We start from the raw sequence: 27,199 nt of genomic DNA, 5'->3' as shown, positions 1-27,199 counted from the left end.
ATTTGTAGTATCCTTGACCATCGTTGTCCTCCTGTGCTTAGCGTCGGCCCGCATCCAGCGACCGTCAAGAATCCGGATTCTTCCTTGCACGTCCCTCTACTTCTCCTTTCCCATCCCCTCCCTGTCATCTCTCCCCCAAGGTCCCTGCCTCCCAGGTCTTGTATGTTTATCCGTTCAATTGTATTAGTGCATGTGATTGGTTTATGACGTCATGCACGTATCAGAATAATATCTGAACCCTACAACACTCATGCCCTCGGAGTATTTGTTTTTCACTTGCGTCTCAAGTTCATGTATATGGGATATTTTAAGATCTGCAATTTGTCCTGGAGTTTGAATCAAATGGTCTACAGAATCAACCAAGGCTTCCACGATGTCCTCAGCCTCGGTGTCAATCCAATTTTGTCTTCTGAGTATTCGTCCTTTACTAATTTCTCAAACACAGGCATATTCGTTATTGTAAGATCTCCAAATTGTTCTGGAGTTTGAATCAAATGGTCTGCCGAATCAACCAAGGCATGTCCTCAGCCGCGGTATCAATCCAATTATGTCCTTCGAGTATTTTTCTTTCACTTGCGTCTCAAATCCAGGCATATGAGATGTTGTAAGATCTCCAAATTGTTCTGGAGTTTGAATCAAATGATCTACCGAATCCACAATGTCTTCCATGATGTCCCCAGCCGTGGTAATAACCCACTTATGTGCTCTTAGATCTTAGAACAACTTATATGCCTACAATTGAGACGCCAGTGAACGACAAACACTCGGAGGATATAATTGGGTTATTACTGCGGCTGGAGATATCATGGAGGCCTTGGTTGATACGGCAGACCATTTGATTCAAACTCCAGGACGATTTGGAGATCGTACTGTTATAGTTACTTGCGCACCCCTATGCGCTCTGAAATGTCATTTGACGTTTGTCGCTCGGACAAACGAACTAAGTCGAAGGGCTCGAGTATATAATTAATAAAACCAGATAGTCAGTCTGTTCTGAAACCTCAACTGAAACAGTTTATTTTATTTCACCGCTCTTGATCGAGGAACCCCTTTAGTGAAGTACCCTTATTCATTTTAAGTATCCTCTTTAAAAGTGGCGACGAGCAGAAGAACATAACGCGTGTGCAAAAAGTGACTAAAAACCCACTAGTTTATTGATTGCGACGGTGCAAATTGGAAGCGAATAATCATCGGAAACTACCAACCGCGCACATCGTTGGTGTAGCCATTGTGTGCTGAACTATCTCCTAACGCCGGCGAGAATTAAGATATTGAGTTTATTCTACAACCAATCATCCGAAACCCGCAGACGTCGCTGAATCGTAAGTAAAGTGTGTAGCTGAAAGAAAACTCAAAAAGAAAAGTTTTCTTTTCAGCGAATAGCTAAAAGCGTGGAAAGATAGCGTCATTTTGGTAATCGCGGTGGTAAGAAGCGAAAAGGCCTTTTCACTGTATTGTGTGATTGGAAATAATAGGGTGACCAGAATAAAAATCTTTATTCGCATTGACAGAACAAATGTTTTATTGTGTTGTCTTTTGTTTAACATATTGTTAATAGTTATTCTCTTTTATTGAATAAAGGTTTTTTTAAGCAGCGTGCTAAGCATCGAGCCTCGTTCCGGTATTTCAGGCAAAAGGGCTCAACGGAGTCGGATAGCTGGATTCGAGATAATTCTCTCCATCCGCTGAGGAATTCAGTCCCTTTGGTTTTCACGGAAATTTAGTGGTGTTCGACGGAATCTAAAAGCAAGCCGCAGACTGGTTAATTGTATTTCAGGGTGAGTCCTCATGTTAATGTGTCGTAATTTATCAAATAATTTTGGCTAGATAATCGTGATTTTATAGACAATTTAATGTGATATTTTTTGTTTATTTCTATTTTATTTTATGCTGAACATTGTATATGCGGTGATTACGTATTGCTAAATGAATTGACAATTTGTTTTGAATGATACTGTGATATTTTTTTTATTAAATATTTGGCTTTGGTTCTATATTTTACATAAAAAGAAACTTGTTGGCTTTGGTAGTTCGTACAATGAGCTCCAGTGTAGCCTTCTCACTAGAACCCTACCGTAGGGGAACATCGTTTAACGATTGGTTCACCCGGTTAAAATATTTCTTCAGGGTGAATAAGGTGAAGGAAGAAGACCAACTGGCCTATTTCATCACCATGAGTGGTCCAGTAATATTCGCTGAAATGAAGCTTCTTTTTCCGGGGGGAAACTTTGAACATGCAGCACTAGATGATATTGTGTCCAAGTTGAAGAATCGTCTGGACAAAACAGACCCTGATCTAGTACAAAGGTACAAATTTGGTACCAGAGTACAAAACCCAGATGAGTCAACGGAAGATTTCATTTTAAACTTGAAACTTCAAGCAGAATTTTGTTGCTTTGAGAACTTTAAGGAGGTCGCAATACTCGACCGCCTTATTGCCGGCATTACTGATAACAATCTTAGGCAGCGCCTATTAAGTGAAGACAAATTAAATCTAGCAAATGCAGAGAAAATAATCGCTACATGGGAAGTAGCTAGAGCGAATGCAGGGACAGCTAATCAACCGAACTTAGTGCATCCAGCTATGGTAGCCGCAGTTGCAAATAGGCCAAATGTACACATGGGCGTGGCGGCGACAAGATTATCCAAGGTTTATGATTTCGTTCGGAAAGACCAAGAAGGAAGTGATGATAGGGAAAGCAATAGCAGAGGGCCTGTAAGGAGCAGATTAGGGTTTCGACCGGCAGAGCGAACGCACAGAATCCAAGGATCGGAGGCATGGAATTTTCGGCAGCAGGGAGGACAGTTTGGAAGACAAAGACAGTGGACACGACCTGACTATTCACAAATGATATGCAATTTTTGCGGTGTGAAAGGTCACATCCGTAAAAAGTGCTTCAAACTAAAGAACCTTAACCGTGATGCAGTCAACCTAGTTGAATCGTATAGACCAGGACCCTCCGCTGACCGTCACATTACGGAGCTGTTGGAGAGAATGCGTACTAGGGACGACGAAGATGATGACGACAGCGACTCAGGTAATCTTCAATGTATGATGGTGGCGTCTATAAACAAAATTAGTAACCCTTGTTTAGTAGAAGTGGAAATAGAGCAAAAATGTTTGAAAATGGAAATTGATTGTGGCGCGTCTGTGTCTGTTATTAGTAAAAGACAATATTCGTCGAATTTTATCAATGAACTGCGTAAATACAATGAACCATTAATGGTTGTTAACGGAACAAAATTGAAAATTGAAGGGAAGCAAGGGTTTTGGTAAAAATAAACGGCAAAGAGGCGGTAATGCAGCTACTAGTGTTAGATTGTGACAATGATTTTACCCGCTTTTTGGTCGAACTTGGCTGGACATGTTTTACCCCGATTGGAGACATTTTTTTACAAATTCTTTACAAATCAACAGAATTGATGAATCCGGCGGAATTGCCGTTGATGATTTGAAAAACAAATTCAAAAACGTATTTACGAAAAACTTCACCACCCCTATCAATGGATTTAAAGCAGAATTGATTATGAGGGACGAAACTCCTATTTTTAAAAAAGCTTACGACGTGCCTTATAGATTGAAGGATAAAGTTTCCGATTATTTAGACAAATTAGAAAAAGAAATGGTTATTACTCGAGTTGATACTAGTGAATGGGCTTCTCCAATCATCATAGTAATGAAGAAAAATAATGAAATCCGTCTAGTCATAGATTGTAAAGTTTCTATTAATAAAGCTCTGATACCTAATTCATATCCTTTACCTACATCACAAGATATTTTTGCTAATCTGGCTGGTTGTAGAGTGTTTTGTGCCCTTGACCTTGAAGGGGCATACACCCAATTAGAATTGACGGAGAGGTCCAAGCAGTTCGTGGTTATCAATACAATGAAAGGTTTATACAAATACAATAGATTGCCACAAGGGGCATCCTCGAGTGCCTCTATTTTTCAACAAGTCATGGATAAAGTATTGGAAGGTATCGAAAATGTTTCTTGTTATTTGGATGACGTTTTAATTGCTGGAACGACAGCTGAGGATTGTAAGATCAAGCTCTTGTTAGTATTGGAACGTTTAGCTAAGGCTCGCATAAAGGTAAACTTTGAAAAGTGCAAATTTTTTGTTAAGGAGCTTCAACATTTAGGACACATTATTAGTGACAAAGGGCTTAAGCCTTGTCCCGATAAAATATTAACTATAGAGAAAGCAAATGCTCCTAAAAATGAGTCAGAGTTGAAATCATACTTAGGTTTACTAAATTATTATCACAAGTTTATACCCAACTTATCTTCTGAATTATTTCCATTATATAATTTATTGAAAATAAAGTACAATACATCTGGGATGACAATTGTCAGAGAGCTTTCTCCAAGAGTAAAAGTTTACTGATAAAAACAATTTTTTAGAGTTTTACGACCCTAAAAACCGATTGTTGTAATATCGGATGCGTCGAGCTACGGTCTTGGGGTTTAATAGCCCACGTGATAGATGGAACAGAAAACCGATTTGTTTTACATCATTCTCATTAAACAGTGCACAAAGAAAGTATCCTATTCTACATTTGGAGGCGTTGGCTTTAGTATGCACTATTAAAAAGTTCCACAAATATCTTTACGGACAAAGTTTTACTGTTTATACAGACCACAAACCCTTAGTGGGAATTTTCGGAAAAGAAGGAAAAAACTCGATTTATGTGACGAGATTGCAACGATTTGTTTTAGATTTGGCTATATATGATTTCAGCATTATCTATCGACCATCAAATAAATTAGGGAACGCTGATTTCTGTTCAAGATTTCCATTACCACAAGAAGTTCCTGATTATTTGGATACAGAAGCCATTAAAAGTATAAATTTTAGTAAGGAAATAACCATCGACTTTAAGTTAATAGCGGAAGCAACAAAAAACGACCCGTTCCTGCAGAAAGTTAAATGTTTTATGGTCAATGGGTGGCCCGAAAGAATAGACAAAGAATTTTCAGATGTCTTTTCAAATTTTTTGGATTTAGAATTGGTAGACGGATGTCTCCTTTTTCGGGACAGAGTCATTATACCCCAGGTGTTCCAAAAAAACATCTTAAAACTGTTGCATGGAAATCATTCAGGACTTATCAAAATGAAGCAATTAGCACGCAGTACAGTATATTGGTATGGTATTAATGCAGATATAGACAAATATGTTACTAACTGTGAGGCATGTAACAGTATGGCAATAGTTCATAAGCCAAAAGAAATATCTAAATGGATACCAACTACGAGACCGTTTAGCAGGATTCATATTGATTTTTTCTTTTACAAACACTGTACTTACCTGTTATTGGTTGATAGTTTCTCCAAGTGGATCGAAATTGAATTGATGAGACGTGGTACGGATAGAAACAAAGTGTTAAAAAAACTGGTAGAATTTTTTGCGCGGTTCGGTCTACCGGACGTCTTAGTTTCGGACAATGGTCCTCCTTTCAACTCCAAGACATTTGTTGACTTTTTAGAAAAGCAAGGCATTAAAGTAATGAAAAGCCCACCATATAATCCATCAAGTAATGGTCAAGCAGAAAGGCTGGTTAGAACGGTAAAGGAAGTACTTAAAAGGTTTCTAATGGACCCAGAGATTTCGGAGTTGGATCTGGAAGACCAGATAAATTTGTTTTATTCAACTTTAGAAATAATAATTTAACGAAAGATGGACATTTTCCATCTGAAAGAATATTTTCATATAAACCAAAGACTATTTTAGATTTAGTTAATCCTAAAAATAGTTTTAAACGTCATATGGAAGTACCACATGTAGATGATGAAGGTCATACAGAACATCAGAATAGAATTTCTCCTAAAATTTACCATGATGCTATTGACAATCTGATGACTGGGGATGAAGTGTGGTACAAAAATAATAGTCCCCAACATCAGACCAGATGGATTAAAGCCACGTTTATTAAAAGTACTCTCAACATGTTTTACAGATATGCGTTGGAAACGTGGTGATAATGGCGCAAAGATCACAGGTCAGGATCTCTAAAGCAACAACTCAATGGCGAGGGCCGAATGTTTTTGATTACGAGGGAGGAGCGAGCCAGCGGAATGAACGACGATATGAGTACCCTGGAGACGAGCCGCCCACTGGCGATGTGACGAATAGCCCACTGGCCAGTGGCGAAGTGGAAGAGGAACAGGCTCCGAAGGGAGGGAGGAAAGAAAACGTCGAACTTCCGAAAGTCGTCGGGTGGTGGAGCTCCGAAGATCGAAACGCCCTAGGAAAGAACACCGTAGTGCTGATTATCATTATGATTGAATTTTGGAAATTTTCGGATTAGATTTAGTTTCTCAATGATTTGAATTCGATATTTGTTCTTGAATTGTTTGAACTCTCGTGAATTTATTTCGCGTTCCGATTATTGTTATAACATAGTAAAAGGGGAAGAATTGTTATAGTTACTTGCGCACCCCTATGCGCTCTGAAATGTCATTTGACGTTTGTCGCTCGGACAAACGAACTGAGTCGAAGGGCTCGAGTATATAATTAATAAAACCAGATAGTCAGTCTGTTCTGAAACCTCAACTGAAACAGTTTATTTTATTTCACCGCTCTTGATCGAGGAACCCCTTTAGTGAAGTACCCTTATTCATTTTAAGTATCCTCTTTAAAAGTACTACATCTCATGTGTGTGGATTTGAGACGCAAATGAAAGACAAATATTCGAAAGACATATTTGGTATGAATCCGCGGCTAGGGAATTCTTGGATGACCAGGAAAGGAACGGCTGCTTAAGTCTTATTGAGTTAGGTTTCATAGATCATATGGAGCATAAACCATTTTAAAAAAGAGATAACAGCCCATCGGTTATTGCCACGCGGGTAGACCTCAAGACCTATATTCCAGGGAATTCTTGTATGACCTGGAACGGAATTTGGTTTAATTTATCAAATAGGGCATAAGCCATTTTTTACAAGAGATAACAGCTTTCTCGCTACGCTTGTAGACCTTAGGTCCTTGGTTACGCGTGTTGTCTCCAGGAAATTCTTGGATGACCTGGAACGGAACAATTGTTATATTTACAATGTTATGAAAACTCATATGTGAATATGTACGTTATGTAGAAGATATTGATTTGGAAAATGTATTGGAGGTAACCACTTTCCCTTCGATGGGACTCGAACCCATGACCCTACAGTACGCTAGACTGGTGCTTTAACCAACCAAGGCTCGAAGGACCTCCGTCGGCCTTCGCAACCTAGAGGCTACTGAACGAGCTCGAGATTCCCAAATTGGACGCATAGTCAAATCACTCGCAATCCATTTCTCAAGTCAGTACTTCCACATGTGTATTGTACACGTCCACATTAGAGGAGCGTGAGTATTTAGAATGTCTGGCGGCTATACACATTCTTCATCAGCAACGGTACTGATCAAGTGAGGTTGTGTAAGCTATTTGCCAGTCGGTCGTCAAGCTCAGACCCGACCGCATTGCGTACGCAAAAGCACGCAACTCAAGTTCAGTTCAATCAAAGGTAATTGCCTATTTCCGGGGATTAAACCACCCGACTTGGACGTTAATTTACAATGTTATGAAAACTCATATGTGAATATGTACGTTATGTGGAAGATATTGATTTGAAAAATGTATCTTCTCGCTCCTCTAATGTGGACGTGTACAATACACATGTGGAAGTATTGGCTTGATAAATGGATTGCGAGTGATTTGACTATGCGTCCAATTTGGGAATCTCGAGCTCGTTCAGTAGCCGCTAGGTTGCGAAGGCCGACGGAGGTCCTTCGTAGCTTAGTTGGTTAAAGCACCAGTCTAGCGTACTGTAGGGTCATGGGTTCGAGTCCCATCGAAGGGAAAGTGGTTACCTCCAATACATTTTTCAAATCAATATCTTCCACATAACGTACATATTCACATATGAGTTTTCATAACATTGTAAATTAACGTATCGATTTATCTTTCAACGAATCTATCTACATACCTATGTGTGAAGTATTGCATAATTTACATTTTAATCCCGCGCTAAGCCGGGTACATGTAGCTAGTCGGTCAAGGATGTTATCGATCATTTAGTAATTTGCGTTCGATCATTTAGTAGTTTGTCAATAACTCATTCCAGAAGCTGAATTTCAAAGTGTGTTGTATGGTGGACTTCTAGTGCGAAGGTTTTTCTACAACTCTGCCTAATGGTTCGTTGTGAGAATTCAACTAATAATGGAGTTATGTCGCTAGTTGCAGTAACTTTAACTAAATGATTGGAATTTTGTTATCATTTAGTCTAAGTTACTGAAACTATAGCTATAACTCCGTTACTACTGGAATTCAAACAAAGGACCATTAGGCAGAGTTGTGGAAAAACCTTCGCACTAGAAGTCCACCATACAACACATTTTGAAATTCAGCTTCACGAATGAGTTATTGACAAACTACTAAATGATCGAACGCAAAGTACTAAATGATCGATAACATCCTTGGTCGGTATATATATATTAGAGTGGGGCGTCATGGTTATTTTTTCAAATCAATGATTTTTCGAAGCCATTCTGGGTCCTGAACAACTGGGCAGAATTTGGGACCGATTGGTTGCTTCCTCGCTTTCCGCATCGCGTTTGAAGTTTGTATGGAAATTAGTATGGGAGAACGTATATTTTTGCATTTCTACTACTAGAGGCTTCAGTTAATCGTAAACCAAGTGGCACATTGCGTTAAAGTTTAACCCAAAGGATGCCGAAAAACTTTGCTGAAAAAGGCACGTTGCTGGAACGACCACGAAAAAAGTTATAATGCTTCGAACATTGAGTGTTCAAACCATATGCAAAAAATCGTTTATTATGCCAGCACTGCCGTACTACGTAGACCAATAATTTAACTGAGTATTATTTCAAAATAATTGATCTTATAGGGCTTTAGAGCTAATGGGAGCTATCCGGAATCATTTCACAAAGAAAAAAATCCGACAAGAAGGAAGATGGGGTTTTGCCCTTCGAGAACCATAGGTTGTCTGGTAGTGCTGGCAGAAACATTGATTTCTTGCATATGCTTTACACAATCAATTTTCAAAACGTAATAACATTTTTTGTAGACCTTTCAGCTACGTACCTTCTTCGGCAAAGTCTTTCAGCATCTTCCAGACTAGATGCTAACGTATTGAGTCACGTGATTGATGATAAATTGAAGCCGCTAAGAGCAAAAATGTAAAGAAGTACGTTTTCCCATACTAATCTCCATGTAAATTGAAAACGCGATGCGGCATGCGAGGTTGCAACCAATCGAGCCCATAATTTGCACAGTTGATTGGGGTCCCAAAACGAGTCAGAAAAACCTTGATCTCACTTGATCGGACGAAGTTGGCGTTTTTCCATACAACTGCGCCCCACTCTAATATATATATGTTAGAAGTATGTTTAGTTAAAAAATAATTATTCTTGCTACTTTTGTTAATCCACAAAATTCACCATATCAATGCCAAATATTATTATCAAATTTATAAGTTTATTAGCAGACATATTACCAATTTTACCAAGTTTTACCCTTGGCTTTACCAATTTCAAATACGCTTCGTTTATGTTCCGTGTATCTATAACACCGCCGTTCTACACTCACACTAAACTTTTTCCAAATGTCGCCATTGGGAGCTGCAACCTCGCTAGTAGTGAGTGTTCTCGTTATCCGTACACTGATAAAAAAATACACGTTCGATTCATGTTTTTCGGAATATGGATATTTTCAATCAGCTTACACCATCAATTCTAGTGCAATCCACATCACTACGATGTTCTTGACATCCTCAGTTCAAATGTCATTGTATACATCCAAATTCATTATTGATACACTACCATATGATATGCACATCCATGAATAACCATAACAAATACACGTTCGACTCGTGTGTTTCAGAATGTTGATATTTCATTCCAAATTACACCATCAAGTCTGATGTATTTCACATCACTGAGATGTTCTTCACAAACTCAGTTCAAATGACTATGTTTATAGCAAATTATATAATTGATACACCACGATGCCATATGTTTATCAGAAACATGTTATGAATTAATTCAAACGAATTTGAGTATGCATTCAGACGATTCAGACGATCCTCCATGTGTCATTATTTCAATAAAAACGCACATGTTCATGCATGTTTCGAAAGGCCGCAACATTTTTCAATTATCAATTGTGAACTGATTTTATATTAATTTGCACTTATTAATTTATGAATAAAAAAGGAGACATTATTTATTGTTGAGTGACCGGAAGGGCAGAAGATGTGTGGAACATGCAACCCTGCCAAATAAATGAAAAAAGTGAAGTTCACCTGCTATCTTAAGTAAACACAAGTATAGTATAATGTTTGATTCAACCAATTGAAAAAAAATATTTATAAACGTCTATAAATCTACGAAGGAATTCCCAAAAAAAAAAATTAATCCATATTTTTCGGAACTGTAATTAAACGACAGGAAATGTAGATTTTTCACTTCTTTTAATAATTTGTTTTCGTTTAATTTAATCCATCCGGAATGCGACTTTCGTTATACGGTTGAATCCCATTAATTTAATACATATATATTAATATTTTAAAATAAATTTTCTTGCTCTGGAAAATCTGGCTGACCTGCTGTGGCTCCTCGTTTATGTTGAATTGCATCAGAGCATACTAATTTGGTACTTTTTCTAATTGATTGCATGTTCCCTTCCTGCTTTAGCAGCAGCAGGATCAAATAAGATGGAATTATACTCAAAACGGCGAAGACGCATCGTCAATACCGGCCTCTTCCGACTATCCTTTGCGACGTATGTACTTCGTGGCGGCTTTTTGCTAGCAGGAATAAGCACCGAACCGATCATGTTCTCCGGCAGCAGCTCTTTTAGATGTAGGTAACTTGATTTTTTTGTGATCTGTGTGGATAATAAAAACCTTATTTACCGGTTGCAGATTTCGGAAAATAAAAGCACTCACCTGTTCAAAGACAAAATCGCCGGCCTCAGCTCGTAAAATAGTATTAGTTGGTGTGGTTCAACTTCTTTTAAAATAATAAATGCAACCACCCACTGTGGATATTACATTTTTACCAACTTGATTTGTCCGGATATCAATTTCCGTCAGAGGTTCGAAAACCAACGAGACGTTTTTCTATATTTCCACCGTTGATTCGTCGAAGTTATAGGAAAACTATGTTTCTTGAAATGGATTTCGATCCGATGACGGAAATCGGAATCCGGACGGATATGCAATCATTATTAAAATGTGAAAGAAAACACGAAATTCACTCACAATTCAAATGAAAATCAACACAATTATTCTTAGATATCATATATCAAACAAGCGGCTATGACAATTCGAGCAACCGAATTCGATTTGCTTTACACGTTAATACCGTGTGGTTTGTTTATAAAAAAATGCTCAGTTTTGAATGAGCCATGTCATCTGTTTTACACGTGATATTGATTTGTATTGACAACATGCGCAAATTCATGTGTAGAACACACGGTCCTCTCGTGTATTTTTTTTATAGTGATGTTGTGCTACCACATCAGTGTCGCAGAGTTTTGTTCGTTTGGGTGTCTTGTTTTGAGGGTAATTTGTAATTCCAAAGGTGAGAGTAGTGTGATATTATTTTGCACATGTAAAATATTGTTCAATTAATTTCGCTAATCATCAGTGGAATCTATCGTGCGTATATAGAAGTTATAATAAAAAGGATTACATAAACAATCGGGTAATCAATCACAGATAACGAATCATTCGCTTGAGGCTTCCACAAAAATAATGATTTCGTAACAATTTCTATGGTAGTGATGAAATGCCGGCATAGTAAGATGTCTAAAAAAATCAACATTCGCGTTTTTCTTAGAATTGAAGTCCAAAATATTGTTGAAGTAGATATACTTTTGGATTAGTGGCAAGAAATTCCAATTTCCCAGATTTCAATCAGTTCAATTCGATTAATTTCACACTGTTTATACGCTCGAATCGTCTTTACTTCAAGTGACTCGCCTATTTCACTTCAAGAATCTAGCTACACGCTACACAAAACTAGAAGGTGGAAAAATCAGTTTGAATCACAATCAATTATTAGAAAAATGTCTTCAAGACTGAATAACATGTTGAAAGTCCATAGTCTAAATTGTATGAATAATGATACAAGGTGATAAGAAAATTATTCCAGATTCCGATCTACACTGTCGTGCTATCAACGCTATAATAAACTAACCGCCCAAAGTGATCTTTTGAGTTCCTCATACCTACTGTATTGGAACGGAATTTTAAAACATACTTTCGCTTTTCTTAAAAATGCAAGTCTAATTTGAAGAAACGACAATGAAATGCTACAATTATACCTACCTAAGTGTAATTGCGTAAAATTCATATGGACTAAAAGCAAACATATACCTTGAGGAAGTGATAATTTTATAACATTGATGAGTTTGATGAAGTTGTTTGAAGTGAAAAGTAGGCCTTGAAATTAAATTAAATGAGAACACAAAGTTTGTTTTGGCTTATATTACTTAATAAAAAGTGACTAACAGGTTATCGTGTCCAATAAATTAAACAAACTATGAATAAAAAATACATTTTATGCATTATGATCATCTGGACAATACAAGTTTCACAATTCCTAATAAGATATACTTTTTAGATTATGAGTTTTATCACTTGATATCATTATAAATAATAACTAAAAATAAAATGAGAGAATTTTTACATGAAGATACTCTTTATCATATGTTTATCATGAATAGGCTTTCATCCTAAATATATTTTTTTAAATAAAATATCCATCAACGTCAATATAATCCCTAACAGCAGGATGCTTCGTTATAATATGAGCTCATCCTTAAGTTGATGTTTGATTTGATTTGTGAATTTTGACAGAGTTTAAAATAATCTGCTCTTTGGAGCTTTCTATCAATAAGTCAGTTCTCTTCCGCACACATCGTTTTGTCTTGTTATCATCATCTTGCATTCTCGTTCCACAGGTGATTGAGTAAGGATGACTTCGGTAGCGCTGTCCAAGGTTTCGGCGAAACTACTCTCCAGGAAACCGTTCTTGCAAACAGTGACCCAATCCGTGCGCCATTTGAATCTATTGGAGTACCAAAGCAAGAAGTTGCTGGCGGAGAGTGGAGTTGCCATACAGGCGTTCCGGGTGCTCGAAGGCAAGAAAGATGAAAGTGTTCTTAAAGATTTCAGTAAGTATATGATTGTTAAAAATTCGCTATTCATATCAACAATTATTATTATGCTTGTTATCTATTCTCCTCTGGCAGACGTGAATGAGTATGTCATCAAAGCACAGATTCTGGCCGGCGGCCGGGGCAAAGGTCATTTTGATAACGGCTTTAAAGGAGGCGTCCATATCACTAAGGAGTAAGTATGAGTGCATTTTTACAAACAAAACAAATCAAATAGAAACAACAACCACAAATACCAATTAGATAGATTAGCTGAATTTCAAGTAGGTATGCGGAGTGGAGAGGTAATACAGACAGAATGAATGAAACGATCATGGGCTATTTGAGCTACATATATTGCTACTTATTCAACTGTATCTTATTGCTTGATTCAAATTATGAGTAGGAATATTTAACAAACAAAAATTAATTTGTTTCAATACTCTGATTGCAAACCGTGGCAATAAGGTGTTATCGCAATGAAATTTTGGATGTACAGTTTAAGCAGAATAGAACTGACAAAATCGCCCTGTATTATCCTCAGGAATATCAAGCTTAGTCTATTCTAGAATCGTGTACAGATTTAATGAATTAAATTTACGTAACTGGTTTAGGTTATCCATATGTTTGTCATCCCCTTAGCTTGCAATTGCGAGTCATTCTCATTGAAACTTTGAAAAGATCAACGTTGATGGTGAAAATATTCAAGCTGATCAATTGAAGCTAGAGGGTCCTGTCAACTCGCTCTGCCTTCGATGGACAGGTGGTACCCAACGAAACGAGAACAGCTCGCGCGTGGTAAACCTGAAAACAACCGGAACACAAAACTACGCCAAAGTGTACCAGCTAAGTGATGTTCGAACGGTGAAAGAGCTGATGCTTCCATATCAAACACTGAGCAAGAAGGAGATGATGCAAAAGTATCCGCATTGCCGAAATCTGCCTAAAATCGACTCCTACACCACAGCGAGGCTTCGAATTTCGTTCACTACACGTTTCACGTTTGTGAGTGCAGCCAATAATCCGACGAAGACATACATAAAGTGGCCAAGGAATACTTCTCGATTTACAGTCTGGGCATCACGAAGGTCAAAAAAGATCCGCTGTCCAAGTTCGCCTTCCCGAAAGCAAAATAAATGGCTTTGCATCGGTACTACGGCCTCAAGAGACGAATGAAGAAAGACCCAGAACTAGCCAGTGCCATACAGCAATAGATTTCCGAATAGGTTCTTGGAAAAAGATACGTAGGCAAACTTTCAGATGAAGACCTAAACAAGCACTATTCAGAAGTATGGTACTTGCCTATCTTTCCAGTATTCAACCCCAATAAACACGGCAATTGATACTGGACAATATTCACTTTCTGCAATTCTGCTGAAGTTCCGTGAATACCGAGTTGGCATAACCGGAGACATACGGGAAATGTACCACCAGATCCTTATGCAAGAAGACGATCAACAATGTTTTCGATTCTTCTGGAAGAACGAAACAGGCGAAATCTAAGTCTCTGCTAGCGCCCAGTACGTTAAAAATGTCAACGCGGAACAATTTTCATGAGAGTTCCCAGAGGCAGCTGATGTTATAAAGAGACGCCACTACGTGGATGATGCTATGTTCCGCACCGAAACTCCGGAGTGCGCCATTCGTCTGGCGCAAGAAATTAAGCAGGTACACTCTGCAGGCGGCTTCGAATTTCGGAACTGGATGGAGCAACTCACCGCAGATGTTAACCATACTAAACGAAAGCAGAACAACTCCGGTCGTTGTAAACCAGAGCTGCCTAACGTATGGCCCGCGGGCCGGATGCGGCCCTCGGCTTCATTTTTTGTGGCCCGCTTACCGTGGCAGAAAATACTTCATATCCGGCCCACAAGCTTCTCTATGTGGTTCGGAAAGCTTCTTTTCGCCTTTCTCGTACAACAAAGCTGTACCGAAAGGCTATCATTTCACTCCGAAAACGAACTTTTTATAGAAGCCACGGAGACCCATAGTGTTATATACCAATCGACTCAGCTCGACGAACTGAGCACATGTCTGTCTGTCCGTGTGTATGTGTATTGTGTATGCACAAAAGCTAAGTAAAACATTAGACAACTTTTCATATAGTAATCCTTAACCGATTTTCTCGCAACAAGCATTCGCATTCGAAGCATTCGAAAGGTGGTAAGGCCTTGTAGATCACTATTGAATTTTGTGACGATCGGCCGTTGTGTTCAAAAGTTATTAAGAAAATGGATCATTGAACCTTCGATTGAACCATATAAAGTTGGTGTCTTGGCTAAATGCGAAAAAGGCAGTATCACTTTTCGGTAAATTAAGTTGGGTTTTTTAGTATTGTCGCGCTCTTCTTAAACCCTCAGTTCTTCGCGGTGGTAATGCGCAAGCAAAGATTGCGCAGCAGCGTGCCCATAAGCTTTTCCACAGGGTGCGAGTCTACCCAACTAACATTTAATGACAATGTAAATGTTATTTCAACTCGTCTATACGACTTCAAGCTGAATATGTGTGCTATACATATGATCAAGAACTTCTATTCAATTCTTAAAACCAGCAAATCTGGCGAAGCTTTTCAGCTGTTTTTGACGTGCCTGCACAACAACTTTACAGCATGTTATACAATTTTTTCTCAATCTTTACTAAACCATTCAGTAATATAATTCGCTTCAATGGCGCGTTTATTCAGATTTTTTGATTCTGTTAAATAAGTTTTATACAGCCACTGAATATTCACTGATTAAATATAATTTGGAGAAGAGTAAATTTCGGAGTTGATTTAATGTTTTTTTGTGACAACGGAAATACCAATTTTGTTGCTACCTAGATTCGAACTCCGGATCTCCTGATTCAATGGCTGCTGCTCTCTCATCACCGTGACTTTGACATATGTAAATAACAAAGAAAATTATGGATGTGGTTCTTCGCATACCCAATACGTTGTTTTACTCAAGATTTTTTTATGTACAGGTTATCCGACTTGTCAATATCCACAACTCAGCCATCTTGGATTTTTGTATGGAATTTATGCTCGTTTGTTTACGTTTTGCACTGAAAATGTATGTTTCCCCCCCCCCCCGCGCTGGTTATTCCCATCTACTGACGAAGTCGGATAACCTGTACATAAAAAAAATCTTGGTTTTACTAACGCTATTTTCAGTTTCGTGCTGTATAAACGTTAGATAGAGTCCTACGTGCTGCTTTTAGCACAAAAGCTTGAATATTATACTGTCAGCATTATTTCAACTATTATTCGAACATCTATCAGCATGTTTTGTTGGCTAACTTTTATGCATCATCAATCGCTGAAATTGTTTTTAGGCAACATTTTCTCGACTTGCATACAGTAGCATCCGCTGCTAATCCTATAACAGTAACCGTCAACAGAAATATTGCTTCTAAGGCTGTGAACCATTCCACCGATTCGTTTAACTTTTAGTTAAAATTTGACAGTTCGATGGTTATTTCGCCGTGGTTAAAAATAACCCTGCTCCGGAGCATGGTTAGATTTGACAGTTCGATAGTTAAACTTTGTTCGCGAGAAAATTAGCGCCAAATCCATTTTGTTCCGAATAACTATCAATCTGTCAGAACTCAAATGGGTCGGCTCGGGAGTAAAATTTAAACCACGATGGGAGAATAACCATCGAAGTGTCAAATTTTAACTAAAAGTTAAACGAATCGGTGGAATGGTTCACAGCCTAAATGGCTTCTTTTCTTACACTATCTGCTAGCATCAATGACAGTGCTTTGTCAGTTGCTATAAGAGCAGGCGAATACTTTTGAAGCTGCATTACAGAAATCAATAGCTCATACACAGCTCCGGCAACAAAAATCGAATGTAAACATTGCGGTTTTGACGTTCCATACTGATAAGCTATTAAAATAAGCAGTATAAGGTTTATTTAAACGTTGTGCAATCTTTAAAGATACAGAAGTTTCCTAAAAGCTTCGTTAGTTCATTTATAGCGCCCTTAAGCTATTTTGTTAGTGCTATAACAAGAGCGAAAACGTTTTCAATGTGAATGCTACTCGCCGTAATCTGGGAAGTTACTAACAAGCAACACAATTGCATACATGAGCGATTAACCAATAAGCTGGATTGCTAATTCCGACAGAGCTGTTTTATGACTATATAAAAGCTGCATAAACGATAAAAGATATATTATATATTTGGCACAAATTGACTAGCTGATAGATATTTGGGTAATAGTCAAGTTAAGTTTAAGGGATTATTTGCGGAGGCTTTTCTTCTATTCAGCATTGGCTGCTTTTATTCGAATATTATACAGCAGAAGGCTAGAAGTTGAAGCTTTTAGCACCAAAATTGTTATTTGGGATGCTGTTAAATTTAATCAGCAGCCGAATGGGGTTGCCATGACTGAACAGCCTCCGTGTGTAAAGTAAATGGGCGCGCTCTAACGCAATTCAACTGAGGGTGATTGAGATGATCACGATCTGAGTGTTTATCTTGGAATGCATAATATTTATTACATAATACTGTAGGATATTACTGGTTTAAAAAAAGTAAGGTCTGTTAATCGAGTCCTTTAATTTTATTGTGTTCCAACAGCTCTTTTTTTGAATTCGAAACAAAAAAATATATTTTACATAGGGGAACAGACGGCTTTGGCAGGTTTTGTTCTATTATTGGTAGGGGGGTTTTTGTCGACCGAATTTTATGAAATTTGGCCACAATATTCTTTGATATGCAAAGAATGTTTGGGCCAAATTTCAGCATAATCAGTCATAAAAAACCCCCTGCCAATAATAGAACAAAACCTGCCAAAGCCGTCATTACCCCTATTAAAATGTCTGCATAGAGTGGGTAGCTGAGAGAGGTTGATGTGGAACATCGCGTTTTCACGTTGAACAAAAGGAAGCTGGTTTGCCTATTTTCATCGGAAAGTGTTGCAGTGTTTAAGGAGTATGATCTGAAACCACATTACGAAACCAAGCATTCTACAAGATCAAAATTTAGACTGAATCAGGAAGAAAACGAATGTTAAAAGAGCTTCAAAGATAAGGTGCTTATTTAATTTAAATTTCCATTATTAATTTAAATTATTGGTAAAACAGTGGATTATCAGCAAAAAAAACTCTCTTCACTCTGACAAAACATAGCCGGGAAATGAAGTACGGGTCAGTTTTGCTGTCTGTGAGATTTTGACAAAACGAATATAACTATTCCAGTTCGGAGAACTTGTTAAGGAATGCATATCTGCTAATAACGGCATTGTGTGTCCTAAGGAAAAAGTCTTCTCTCCTTAGCTTGTTTCGGAACATATGAACAGTAAAAGTTTATGCAGAAAATTTGAAAACTACGTTATGTGAAAAAGCTGCCTGCTTCAAATTCTTCTCTCTCGCAATCGATGATAATACTGATGTTAAAACATAGTGCAGGTCAGGTACACCCATAAAACAAATCTGGCAACTATTGTATAAAATCTTGGCATATACAATTCTGTAAGCTTTTTATAAAGATGTTGTATTAAAATAATACAAATTTGTAAGATTTCAATACAACAATTGTTTTAAACCTTCCGAAATTGTATATGCCAAATTATTATACAGTTTATATAAGCTTCTTATGCAGAGCTGTATTAAAATCTGTCATCCGCTGGTTGGGTGTACACAGAAAGAAATTTCATTGGTATTATTGAAAAAAACATTGGTAAAAATAAAAAGTTGCATTGGTTCTTTTTCGTAGAGAGTTGTGTATGTTTAGAGCAAAAGTTAGAAAACTGTTAAAAAAAAGTTGATAGTCACTCGGTACGCAACCCCTGAAATAAAAGTTTATGTACTTTTGAAATAAATTGTAAAACTGTCAAACCTAAATAATGACACTGTTAGAATAAAGATTGATTTTTTCAGAGAATTCCCAAAAACCACCCCCTTTCCCACCCCGTTTTTTCTACCCAGCTTATATTTCTGGTTTTCCAGACAATTAACTTTTTACCAAAAAAATTGTTTTTTTTAGAAAACATTTATTACTGTCGAGATTATTGTTATAGCCTTATTTAGGGAAGAGCTAGCCTTGTCGAACCATTCCAACCGATGCGATGATTCTGATGCCCTCTAATTTGATGATAATTTCGAATACATATCAGTATAGATGCGTGAGAGCCATTTCTAATCCGGTAATGGGCGAACGGGTACAGGATCTGGTACACAAAGTAGACGAAAATTTGATGGTGAATCAGTAAAGCTCATGTGCAAATAAAACACCAATGAATACAAGATTGAATATTATGTTCCGAAAACTTACCTCTGTCCAGGATGGCAGCAAGATGACCCATGTTTAAAAACGTTGGAATGACAATGATGAGTTGTAGGCAAGACCAAACAAGAAATCCATGGCAGGCCGGATCTAGCAACGGCAAACAATTTGCTGGAAAGATACGTAAGCTCATTATGTATACAAATCGAATTCTGATAAGAAATCGCTGGTAAATGATAGGATGTTGGAAAAACTTACTTGCGCCAATATTCTGCTAGAGGCAGTTGGGGAAATATTCCACACCGAGATCCATCCCGAGAGTCATTTCGCATCGACTGATGTTGGACCAGATATGATCCTTTCCAGACTTCGCGTTACAGCTGCAGCGCTGGCAAACAAAAATCTGAGATCAAAAACCTGATCTCAGACAAAAACAAACACGAACTCTGACACTTACAAAACAAAACAAAATTCCAATGGTCTGACACTTGTACAATTTTTGTGTTGAAATTTACAACTTTTAAATGTACACACTAAATCGTGAAAAAACACTTTTTAAACAAATATATCATTTTCACGCTTAAAAATTTTACTTTTATTTTCACTAAAATTGAATACTTTTTAAATCAAAAGGACAAAATATTTAATGGAACCATGTTTGTTTTTTCTGTGTAGTTGTGTTCATAAGGGAAGTTGATGGTCATCTTTACATCACTGAGGAATAGACAGCTTTGATCCCAATGTGTGGAACGTCCGGAAAAGACCTGGGGGGAACTGTTAAGACTTGTATGAAGGAGCTTGCGCACACCTTTGAAAACTTAAGCAGCCTTTACAATTGATGGCATCGACAATAACAGAAAAGAACGCAGGCATCGTGACATTTCCAAGACAGGAAAAATAATCACAGTGACATTGTTATAATTCCCCGCGCATTGTATTATTCACCAAGAAAATCTATGTGCGAAACCGATCAATATTCTTGAAATATTGACGCTCGAAATTCAGCCAATACACTTTATCAACGCGAGGAATTCTTCACCAGAGACTATGGTATTATAAACAACGTCTCTGTTCTTCACCACCTATTCTAAATAATGTTGACGGAAATGGAGGTTTCGCTGGTTTTATAGAACACAGTAACGAAATATCCATTTTCTCAACACCGTTTGTCCTTGAAATCATCTCATCATCTTATTATAAAATGTAGGCTGAAATGTTTCAAAAGGTGATTATCGACATCGAATACGACGACGAGATCAAATCTAAATGGCAGATAGAAAAAAACTCACATAAGCAGAGCCGTAGCGTGAACTCCCAGCGCCCTTGGCGAAACCGTTATAAGGCGCCCCTTACTTTCATACGTGTTCAAAACAAACATCATCAGCTGAGATTAAAATCAATTGGCCTGGGTCCCTTTTTATTGCTCGATCACGGAATTGAGAAAGCGGGCTCTTTGATTAAGGTGGGTGTTTTGGAAGCTGTTATTTGCAATCGGAAAATCATCTTCGATGAATGGAGATGGAAAAATTGGGTAGATGGCTGTATTCAATTCGCCCGCAGATGTCGAAAAGTACATGGTACAAAAAATTGAATATGGGACAAGACTTCATTCAAACTGTGTGTCGTCTAATGTCCAATCACTATACTCCAAATGCACATCTTTTCAGAGTGAGGCTCTGGGAAGGCAATTTCTGTGTTTGCTGCGAGGATTATCAGGATATTGATCACATCGTGAGCGTGGTCCCAGAACTGCGCTAATGGAACATCCCCGGGTCCGAGGAAAACAACCAAAGCTTATTAGGAAATTGTTGGTGGGACTTGATCTCGATTATATGTCCCTTGTTCACCAATTTTTGGGAGTTACTGATGTAAAACTGTAATCATGTCCGCCCATCCACTTGCCTGCCGTACCCAATCACGAATGTCTTCCTCTTGTTGTCCATTTTAATGTCTGTCGTTTCCCTTCCATATGTATTCCTCTCGTTGTTGTCTCCCAAGAAAATGTTTGTTCGTTCCGTTACAGAAGTGACACGTCGTTAAGAATGGCAACTATGTGAACATCAGCATCGTTATTACTCAAACATTATTAATTCCCTTCCTTTCCAACTGAATTATTGTATTCCATAACCATAACCCATAACTAAACCGCGAGTCGTCCCCATAACTAACATTAGTGAATAAAAATCTTGAAAAATTGCAATTAAAACATGATTTTGGCGCTGTAGCGCTTAACGGCAAATAAACCTTCCAAATAAATGATAGTTTTTTTTTTTATTTTTTTTTTGTGGTGGATTTAATAAATATTTGCTTTATGAATTCCTTAAGCCTCTATAACCGGCATATGTTTTAATAAGTAGGAAAGGAGGTAAGGATTATTAAAAAAACAAGAAGATTTCTAAAACTCCCTTTTCTATAAATTTTACCGATTTTCCGATTTTTAAATAAACCCACGCAAATAAAAAAACTATATCCAATAGTGCGTGTGTTACCGACAAAAAATAACAGGCTTTCTTGTTGTGAATTCACGCACTAGTGGATCGGACGTAGTCGCATCAAGAGGAATCCTACTTCTAAGTGGATCGAATGACCTCGGAATCGCCATTAGAGTCGGTGGTTTGAAAGAACTTCTGGACTTGAAATAAACTTTAACTTTGGAGAGAATTGGTAGAAGGTAGGAAAAGCGATTGGACCAAGGTCATATCAAGAAAAAAACGAACTCCGGACCTATATTCAGATCAAGATATAACAATACCTGGAGTGGGTCTATCGGAAGTTTGGTGGCGTTGGTTGACAAATAAATGTCAACTTTGAAGTAGATCAGTTTTCATCATTACTTAATTCTTTTGATAAGTGCTTAAAGATCCAAAAATTAAATCAATTTTAAAAGTACGTTGAATATTCAACGGCTTTGCTTGTTAGACCATCATTTAGTGTCTGGTTCAATAGAATCGAAAATGACACTGGATCAAACGTGTTCGTTATGATTCCTTTTTGAACCTCAAATAGTTTGCCTGCATACATATGAGAGAATTTATTTCAAATTCAAACAAACTCACAATCTCTATTTCCGAGTATCTATTATTTAAAAACGGTTCAGATATCTTAGTCATGAACAAAAATTATACGTGATTTCTTACAGTCTACTCTGTGTTTCGCCTTTGGCGTATTGAAGTACTCACTTCCCCAGAAACTTGGTCCAAAATGCTTTTCAATTGTATTTCCTGTTCAATTCAAGTATCCAAACGGACTGTGAGAAAAATCCAACTTCGCTATCCCCCAATTCCGGTTTTCAACTGGATTGAGAATATATTATACTCGTCGATTAATGCAAATATATCAATAATAAAATCATGCACGGGGATCAAAACTTTCACAATAAGATCAATGTTTATGTACTCACCGCCGTACTCACAGGCCTCCTCTCGAAGTAGTTTTTGCAGAACAATGCCTAGGTACTCCAGCACCTTCTCTTGAGCTTCCGAATTTTTTTCTCAGCATATAGACGACCGTGAACCGGCTTTAGTCATCGATCAAACTCAGAAAGTCCCGATTACCTCTTGACGTGATATTGCCAGTTCCAGAATATTCTACGACTTTTCTTTCTACAACATTGGAGGAAGCGCTTCCGAGTAAGCTTACCTTCGAGGCAGGTTTCAAAAACTTCCGAATTTCCTTTTCCGAATTTCGTCACCATCAAGTTTTCGTTATTCACTTTTTCGACAACGCCTACAACAGTAAAGCACATGTGGAGATTGGACAAAAATCAAGCATCCGAAAGATATTCAATTTGCAAAAAAGAGAGCTAACCGCGGTGGAGGTTGGTACTCGGATTCTGATGGCTTTTCCTCAAACGTGACCTTTAACCTTCTGTCTGTGCTCAAAAAAACTTACGTTGTCTGTGCTATGGGGTCAAATTGACCCCAAATTGAAATTGCTATAACTTTTTTATTGTTTGGCCGATTTTGGATTTTTGGGGCTGTTTCGAAAGATAATTTAATCATCTTTCAGGTCGTAACCAACTATTGGTGGGCGGGTACATTGCGAGGAGGGGTTTTAGTGAACAAGGGAACAAAAACAGTGATTTTTCATGATTATTTTACTTATATCCGAAAATCCTACCCATTTTAAACTGCACCTTTTTTAAAAAGGTTATGCAGGAAGGCGTGTGCTTTGGCATGTGACGTTGATAAATTTAGAACTTGGCCGCCAGGTGGTGGTATATTTTAATTCATAGTTTTACTTACTACATTAGATATTCCGATATACAGAATTCTCTCAGTGTGAATATTCTTATCGCACAAATTTAAAATTTGTTAAAATGGCGTCTTGGTCAAAGGCCGTCTAGTGGGAATGGACTGTCTTGTGATGGAAGTAATAATTGGGAATTTTACAAATAGGCGGCAAAATGGCTGATCTTTGGTTACGCATGTAGACCCAGAGACCTTAGTTCCAGTGTTTTTTTTTGGATGACCTAAAACATATTCTGTGAACACATTCTATTATCTGCAGCATCGCTGCAGGTTGAATACAAAGAAAACTTTTGATGAACTCTACCACAACATTCATGTTTGCCAAAAATGCTACAAACCAAAATACATCAGATCTCACATGGAGCAATTTACTCAAATATAACAGCTCACTAGCGCCGCATCTTGAAAGAAGTGCTCATTATATTAGTACCGCTTTGTAGTCCTGGACATCCTGAACAATGTTGCCGAATACAACTTGGGTGTAGATATGAGGGATCTCAAGCTAAAGCAATATTTCAAATATGCAAGAATATTGCAAGTACACTAGCGCCGCCTATTTGTAAATTTCCTTATTATTTATTCCGTCACATGACAGTCCATTCCCACCAGACGAACTTTGTTAAAGACGTCATCTTTACACTTTTTAAATTTGTGCGATAAGAATATTTACAATGAGGAAAATTCCATATATCGGAATTACTTGAGTAGTCCAAAATAATGAATTCAAATATACCGCCACCTAGCGACCAAGCTCTAAACTAATCAATGCCTCATGTCAAAGCACACGCCCTTCTGCATAACCTTCTTGAAAAGCTGCAGTTCAAAATAGGTAGGATTTTCAGATATAAGTAAAATAAGCATGAAAAAATCACTGTTTTTGTACCCTTTTTTACGAAAACCCCTCCCCGCGATGTACCCGCCCACCTATAGTCAATCTTTGGTAACGATCTGAAAGATGATTAAATTATCTTTCGAAACAGCCCCAAAAATCCAAAATTGGCCAAACATTGAAAAAGTTATAGCAATTTCAATTTGGGGTCAATTTGACCCCAGAGCACAGACAACGTAAGTTTTTTGAAAAATGTACACTGTAGCGCATATTTTCAAGAATTTTTAAGCAATGCACTTAGGAGACAGATCTCGGCGAGTTTTACCAAACTACCAAAAATTAGGAGAATCGGTTGAAAACTAAAAAAATGGCAGCCACTCAAAGTGGCCTGGGGTCATATTGACACCAGAGCACAGACAAAAGGTTAACGGTTAAGTGGTCTTGTTGTGTAGGGGTTATCACGACTATCTAGAGAGTAGGAGGTTGAAGGTTCGAGTCCCTCCAAGACACGTGGATTCTTTTTCACAAATTTCATATCAGTTTGTCCATTTCGAAACATAGACGAGCTCGGTGGTCTAGTGACTACCGCTTCTGCCTTATAAGCAGGAGGTCGTGGGTTCAATTCCAGGCTCGTCCCTTTCCTACTTTGTATTTCTATCTTAGTTATTTCTGTGTTTCACGTTCTACCAAAACGATTCCTACTGTTATAACCCTCCACACAATCCCGAAACCTCCCGTGGCACCTATGAGAGGTCGTAGAGTTCTCTGCATCTTTCTTAAGTAGGTGTCCAACAAACCATCCTTCCCCTTCCTCAGCATTCGCAAGGACGTGGCCAGGACAGATGTCGACTATTGGAGAGTGCATTGCTTGCATCTAAGAGCTAGTGATTAGTCCCAAATCAATATCTGCGGTAACGGATGAAAGTGATGCTACTCTCATACAATAGTCTTGGCTTGTACCACCTACGAATTTGTGCGAACTGCTAAATGCTAATGCTAATTTGTCCATTTCGAAACATGTGCTGTGCATATGCACAGCCAAGATATTTAACAAAAAAAATGGTTTTCGTACGGCCGTGTTGCCGAATAATATGCAATTAAAAATATTTCTTCCAAAAAATTCATTATGTCCAATTGTTAAGTGTTAAGAGCATTTTTTATGTACCTATTTCCCCATTGGTTTAACCAGCTAAATATTAGTCAGATACCAACAATCGACTTTCGGTTCTCCTATTACATTCGAGTTATGCGCAAATCAGACATTTAAAAACTAGTATTAGCGTTAAAATGTAAAATTACCCTACATTTTTCTTATTTCACAGTCGTTCGCAGGTGATTCCACTGGTGGAGAAAATGGTCGGCCATCGGTTGATCACTAAGCAAACCCCCAAGGATGGCATTCTGGTCAAGAAGGTCATGGTGGCGGACAGTATCAACATCGTCCGCGAAACGTACGTCTCGATTGTGATGGACCGGGAGCACAACGGCCCTGTCCTTATCGCGTCGCCCGCTGGCGGCATGGATATCGAAGCGGTAGCCGAAGAAACGCCAGAAAAAATCAAAACCGTTCCGGTGTCCATTACGAATGGAATTACCTATGCCCAAGCGGAAGAAGTGGCTCGCTTTCTTGAGTTTAAAGGCGATCTAGTACAGAAAGCCGCTTCGGAAATTGAGAAGTTGTACCAACTCTTTGTAAAAGTGGATGCCACCCAAATCGAAATCAACCCCCTCGCAGAAACCGACGATGGCCGCGTGATATCCGTTGACGCTAAACTGAACTTTGACGATAATGCTCAGTTCCGCCAGAAGGATATTTTCGCAATGGACGTTCAGGAGGATACCGACCCGAAGGAAATCGAAGCCCACAAGTACAATCTCAACTATATCGCCATGGAGGGCAACATCGGCTGCTTGGTGAACGGTGCCGGCTTGGCCATGGCCACTATGGATATCATCAAACTGAACGGTGGAAGCCCCGCCAACTTCCTGGACGTCGGTGGCAATGTAAAGGAGGACCAAGTGCTTAAGGCCTTCCAGATCCTTACATCGGACACGAATGTGAAAGCCATCCTGGTGAACGTATTTGGGGGAATAGTGAATTGTGCCACCATTGCCAACGGAATCGTGAATGCCACCAAACAAATTGGATTGAAAGTTCCGCTGGTTGTGAGGCTCGAGGGCACCAATGTGAACGCCGCCAAAAAGATTCTGCAGGAATCCGGACTGAAGATCGAATCTGCGCACGATCTCGATGAAGCTGCCAAGAAAGCGGTGAAGGCACTGAATTGAACAGAGCACTTTGGTGGGGCTTAATACAGTGCCTATGCCGTTCATTCCCTTCTAGATAGTAGGTATGGTTGATGATAGGTGATAAATCTTATTTTATTGTGCATTCTAGGGTTATGGCTGGAGAAGAAAATCGTTTTATATAAGAACAACAAAAACACCTCAATGTCTTTGCATTTTTAACGAAAACTGTGGTTTTTTGACTATAGAAAGAACGCCTATATTTTCTTTACCAGATATTCCAGAGATTAGTTTATGAAGAGAAAATTAACATTTTTGAACTAAAAAAATAAAATGATTGAAATATTCTTTGAACTCAAATATCATATTCAGAAAAATATATAAAGCTCTTTTAGGCTGTGAACCATTCCACCGATTCGTTTAACTTTTAGGTAAAATTTGACATTCCGATGGTTATTATCCATTCGTGGTTAAAATTTTACTCCGAAGCCGAC

General features: G+C 38.2%; 2 protein-coding genes and 1 long non-coding RNA gene across 8 annotated transcripts; 2 read left to right on the top strand and 1 right to left on the bottom strand.

The window, feature by feature from the left end:
- The first annotated feature begins 961 nt into the window (after positions 1-961).
- Positions 962-6,094, top strand: LOC134206910 (uncharacterized). 4 transcript variants are annotated; one of them, XR_009978338.1, is made up of 4 exons: positions 962-1,322; positions 1,377-1,425; positions 1,582-1,778; positions 5,960-6,094. XR_009978338.1 is itself a non-coding variant. In XM_062682683.1 (2 exons), exons 1-2 carry the CDS (start codon positions 2,039-2,041, stop codon positions 6,013-6,015), a joined length of 1,056 nt encoding a protein of 351 aa, XP_062538667.1. In that variant the 5' UTR covers positions 1,935-2,038; the 3' UTR covers positions 6,016-6,043. The 4 variants fall into 4 exon arrangements, 1 of the variants encoding a protein (XP_062538667.1); XR_009978340.1 differs by lacking the exon at positions 1,377-1,425; XR_009978347.1 differs by lacking the exons at positions 1,377-1,425; positions 1,582-1,778 and having other exon boundaries at positions 5,960-6,035.
- Positions 6,095-11,470: 5,376 nt separating this feature from the next.
- On the top strand, positions 11,471-26,933 carry LOC134226331 (succinate--CoA ligase [GDP-forming] subunit beta, mitochondrial). Of its 3 annotated transcripts, none has more exons than XM_062707052.1 (4): positions 11,471-11,586; positions 12,971-13,183; positions 13,262-13,361; positions 25,781-26,933. In XM_062707052.1, the coding sequence occupies exons 2-4, from the start codon at positions 12,985-12,987 to the stop codon at positions 26,745-26,747; spliced, it is 1,266 nt and encodes a 421-aa protein (XP_062563036.1). In that variant the 5' UTR covers positions 11,471-11,586; positions 12,971-12,984; the 3' UTR covers positions 26,748-26,933. The 3 variants fall into 3 exon arrangements, with proteins under 3 accessions (XP_062563036.1, XP_062563048.1, XP_062563041.1); XM_062707064.1 differs by having other exon boundaries at positions 11,546-11,567; XM_062707057.1 differs by having other exon boundaries at positions 11,571-11,709.
- LOC134206867 (uncharacterized) lies at positions 19,127-19,894 on the bottom strand. The gene is made up of 3 exons (XR_009978323.1): positions 19,638-19,894; positions 19,428-19,550; positions 19,127-19,323 (listed from the first exon to the last, which is right to left on the bottom strand). It is a non-coding gene; the product is annotated as an uncharacterized LOC134206867 (long non-coding RNA).
- Positions 26,934-27,199: the final 266 nt, after the last annotated feature.

This window comes from Armigeres subalbatus, chromosome 1 (genome assembly GCF_024139115.2).
Source record: "Armigeres subalbatus isolate Guangzhou_Male chromosome 1, GZ_Asu_2, whole genome shotgun sequence".
In the NCBI taxonomy this organism is placed as follows: Eukaryota; Metazoa; Arthropoda; class Insecta; order Diptera; family Culicidae; genus Armigeres; species Armigeres subalbatus.
Note: the sequence above shows the minus strand (reverse complement) of the source record. Positions and strands in the feature narration are given on the sequence as shown.

What these genes read in the sequence shown, in the direction of transcription:
- LOC134226331 (XM_062707052.1), top strand. Translation starts at nt 12,985, where the DNA reads ATGACTTCGGTAGCGCTGTCCAAGGTTTCGGCGAAACTACTCTCCAGG. An exon ending in AAGTGTTCTTAAAGATTTCA is followed by an intron (nt 13,184 to 13,261) that starts GTAAGTATATGA and finishes CTCCTCTGGCAG; the next exon opens with ACGTGAATGAGTATGTCATC. An exon ending in GGCGTCCATATCACTAAGGA is followed by an intron (nt 13,362 to 25,780) that starts GTAAGTATGAGT and finishes CTTATTTCACAG; the next exon opens with TCGTTCGCAGGTGATTCCAC.
- LOC134206910 (XM_062682683.1), top strand. Translation starts at nt 2,039, where the DNA reads ATGAGCTCCAGTGTAGCCTTCTCACTAGAACCCTACCGTAGGGGAACA. An exon ending in TGATGACGACAGCGACTCAG is followed by an intron (nt 3,039 to 5,959) that starts GTAATCTTCAAT and finishes CATGTTTTACAG; the next exon opens with ATATGCGTTGGAAACGTGGT.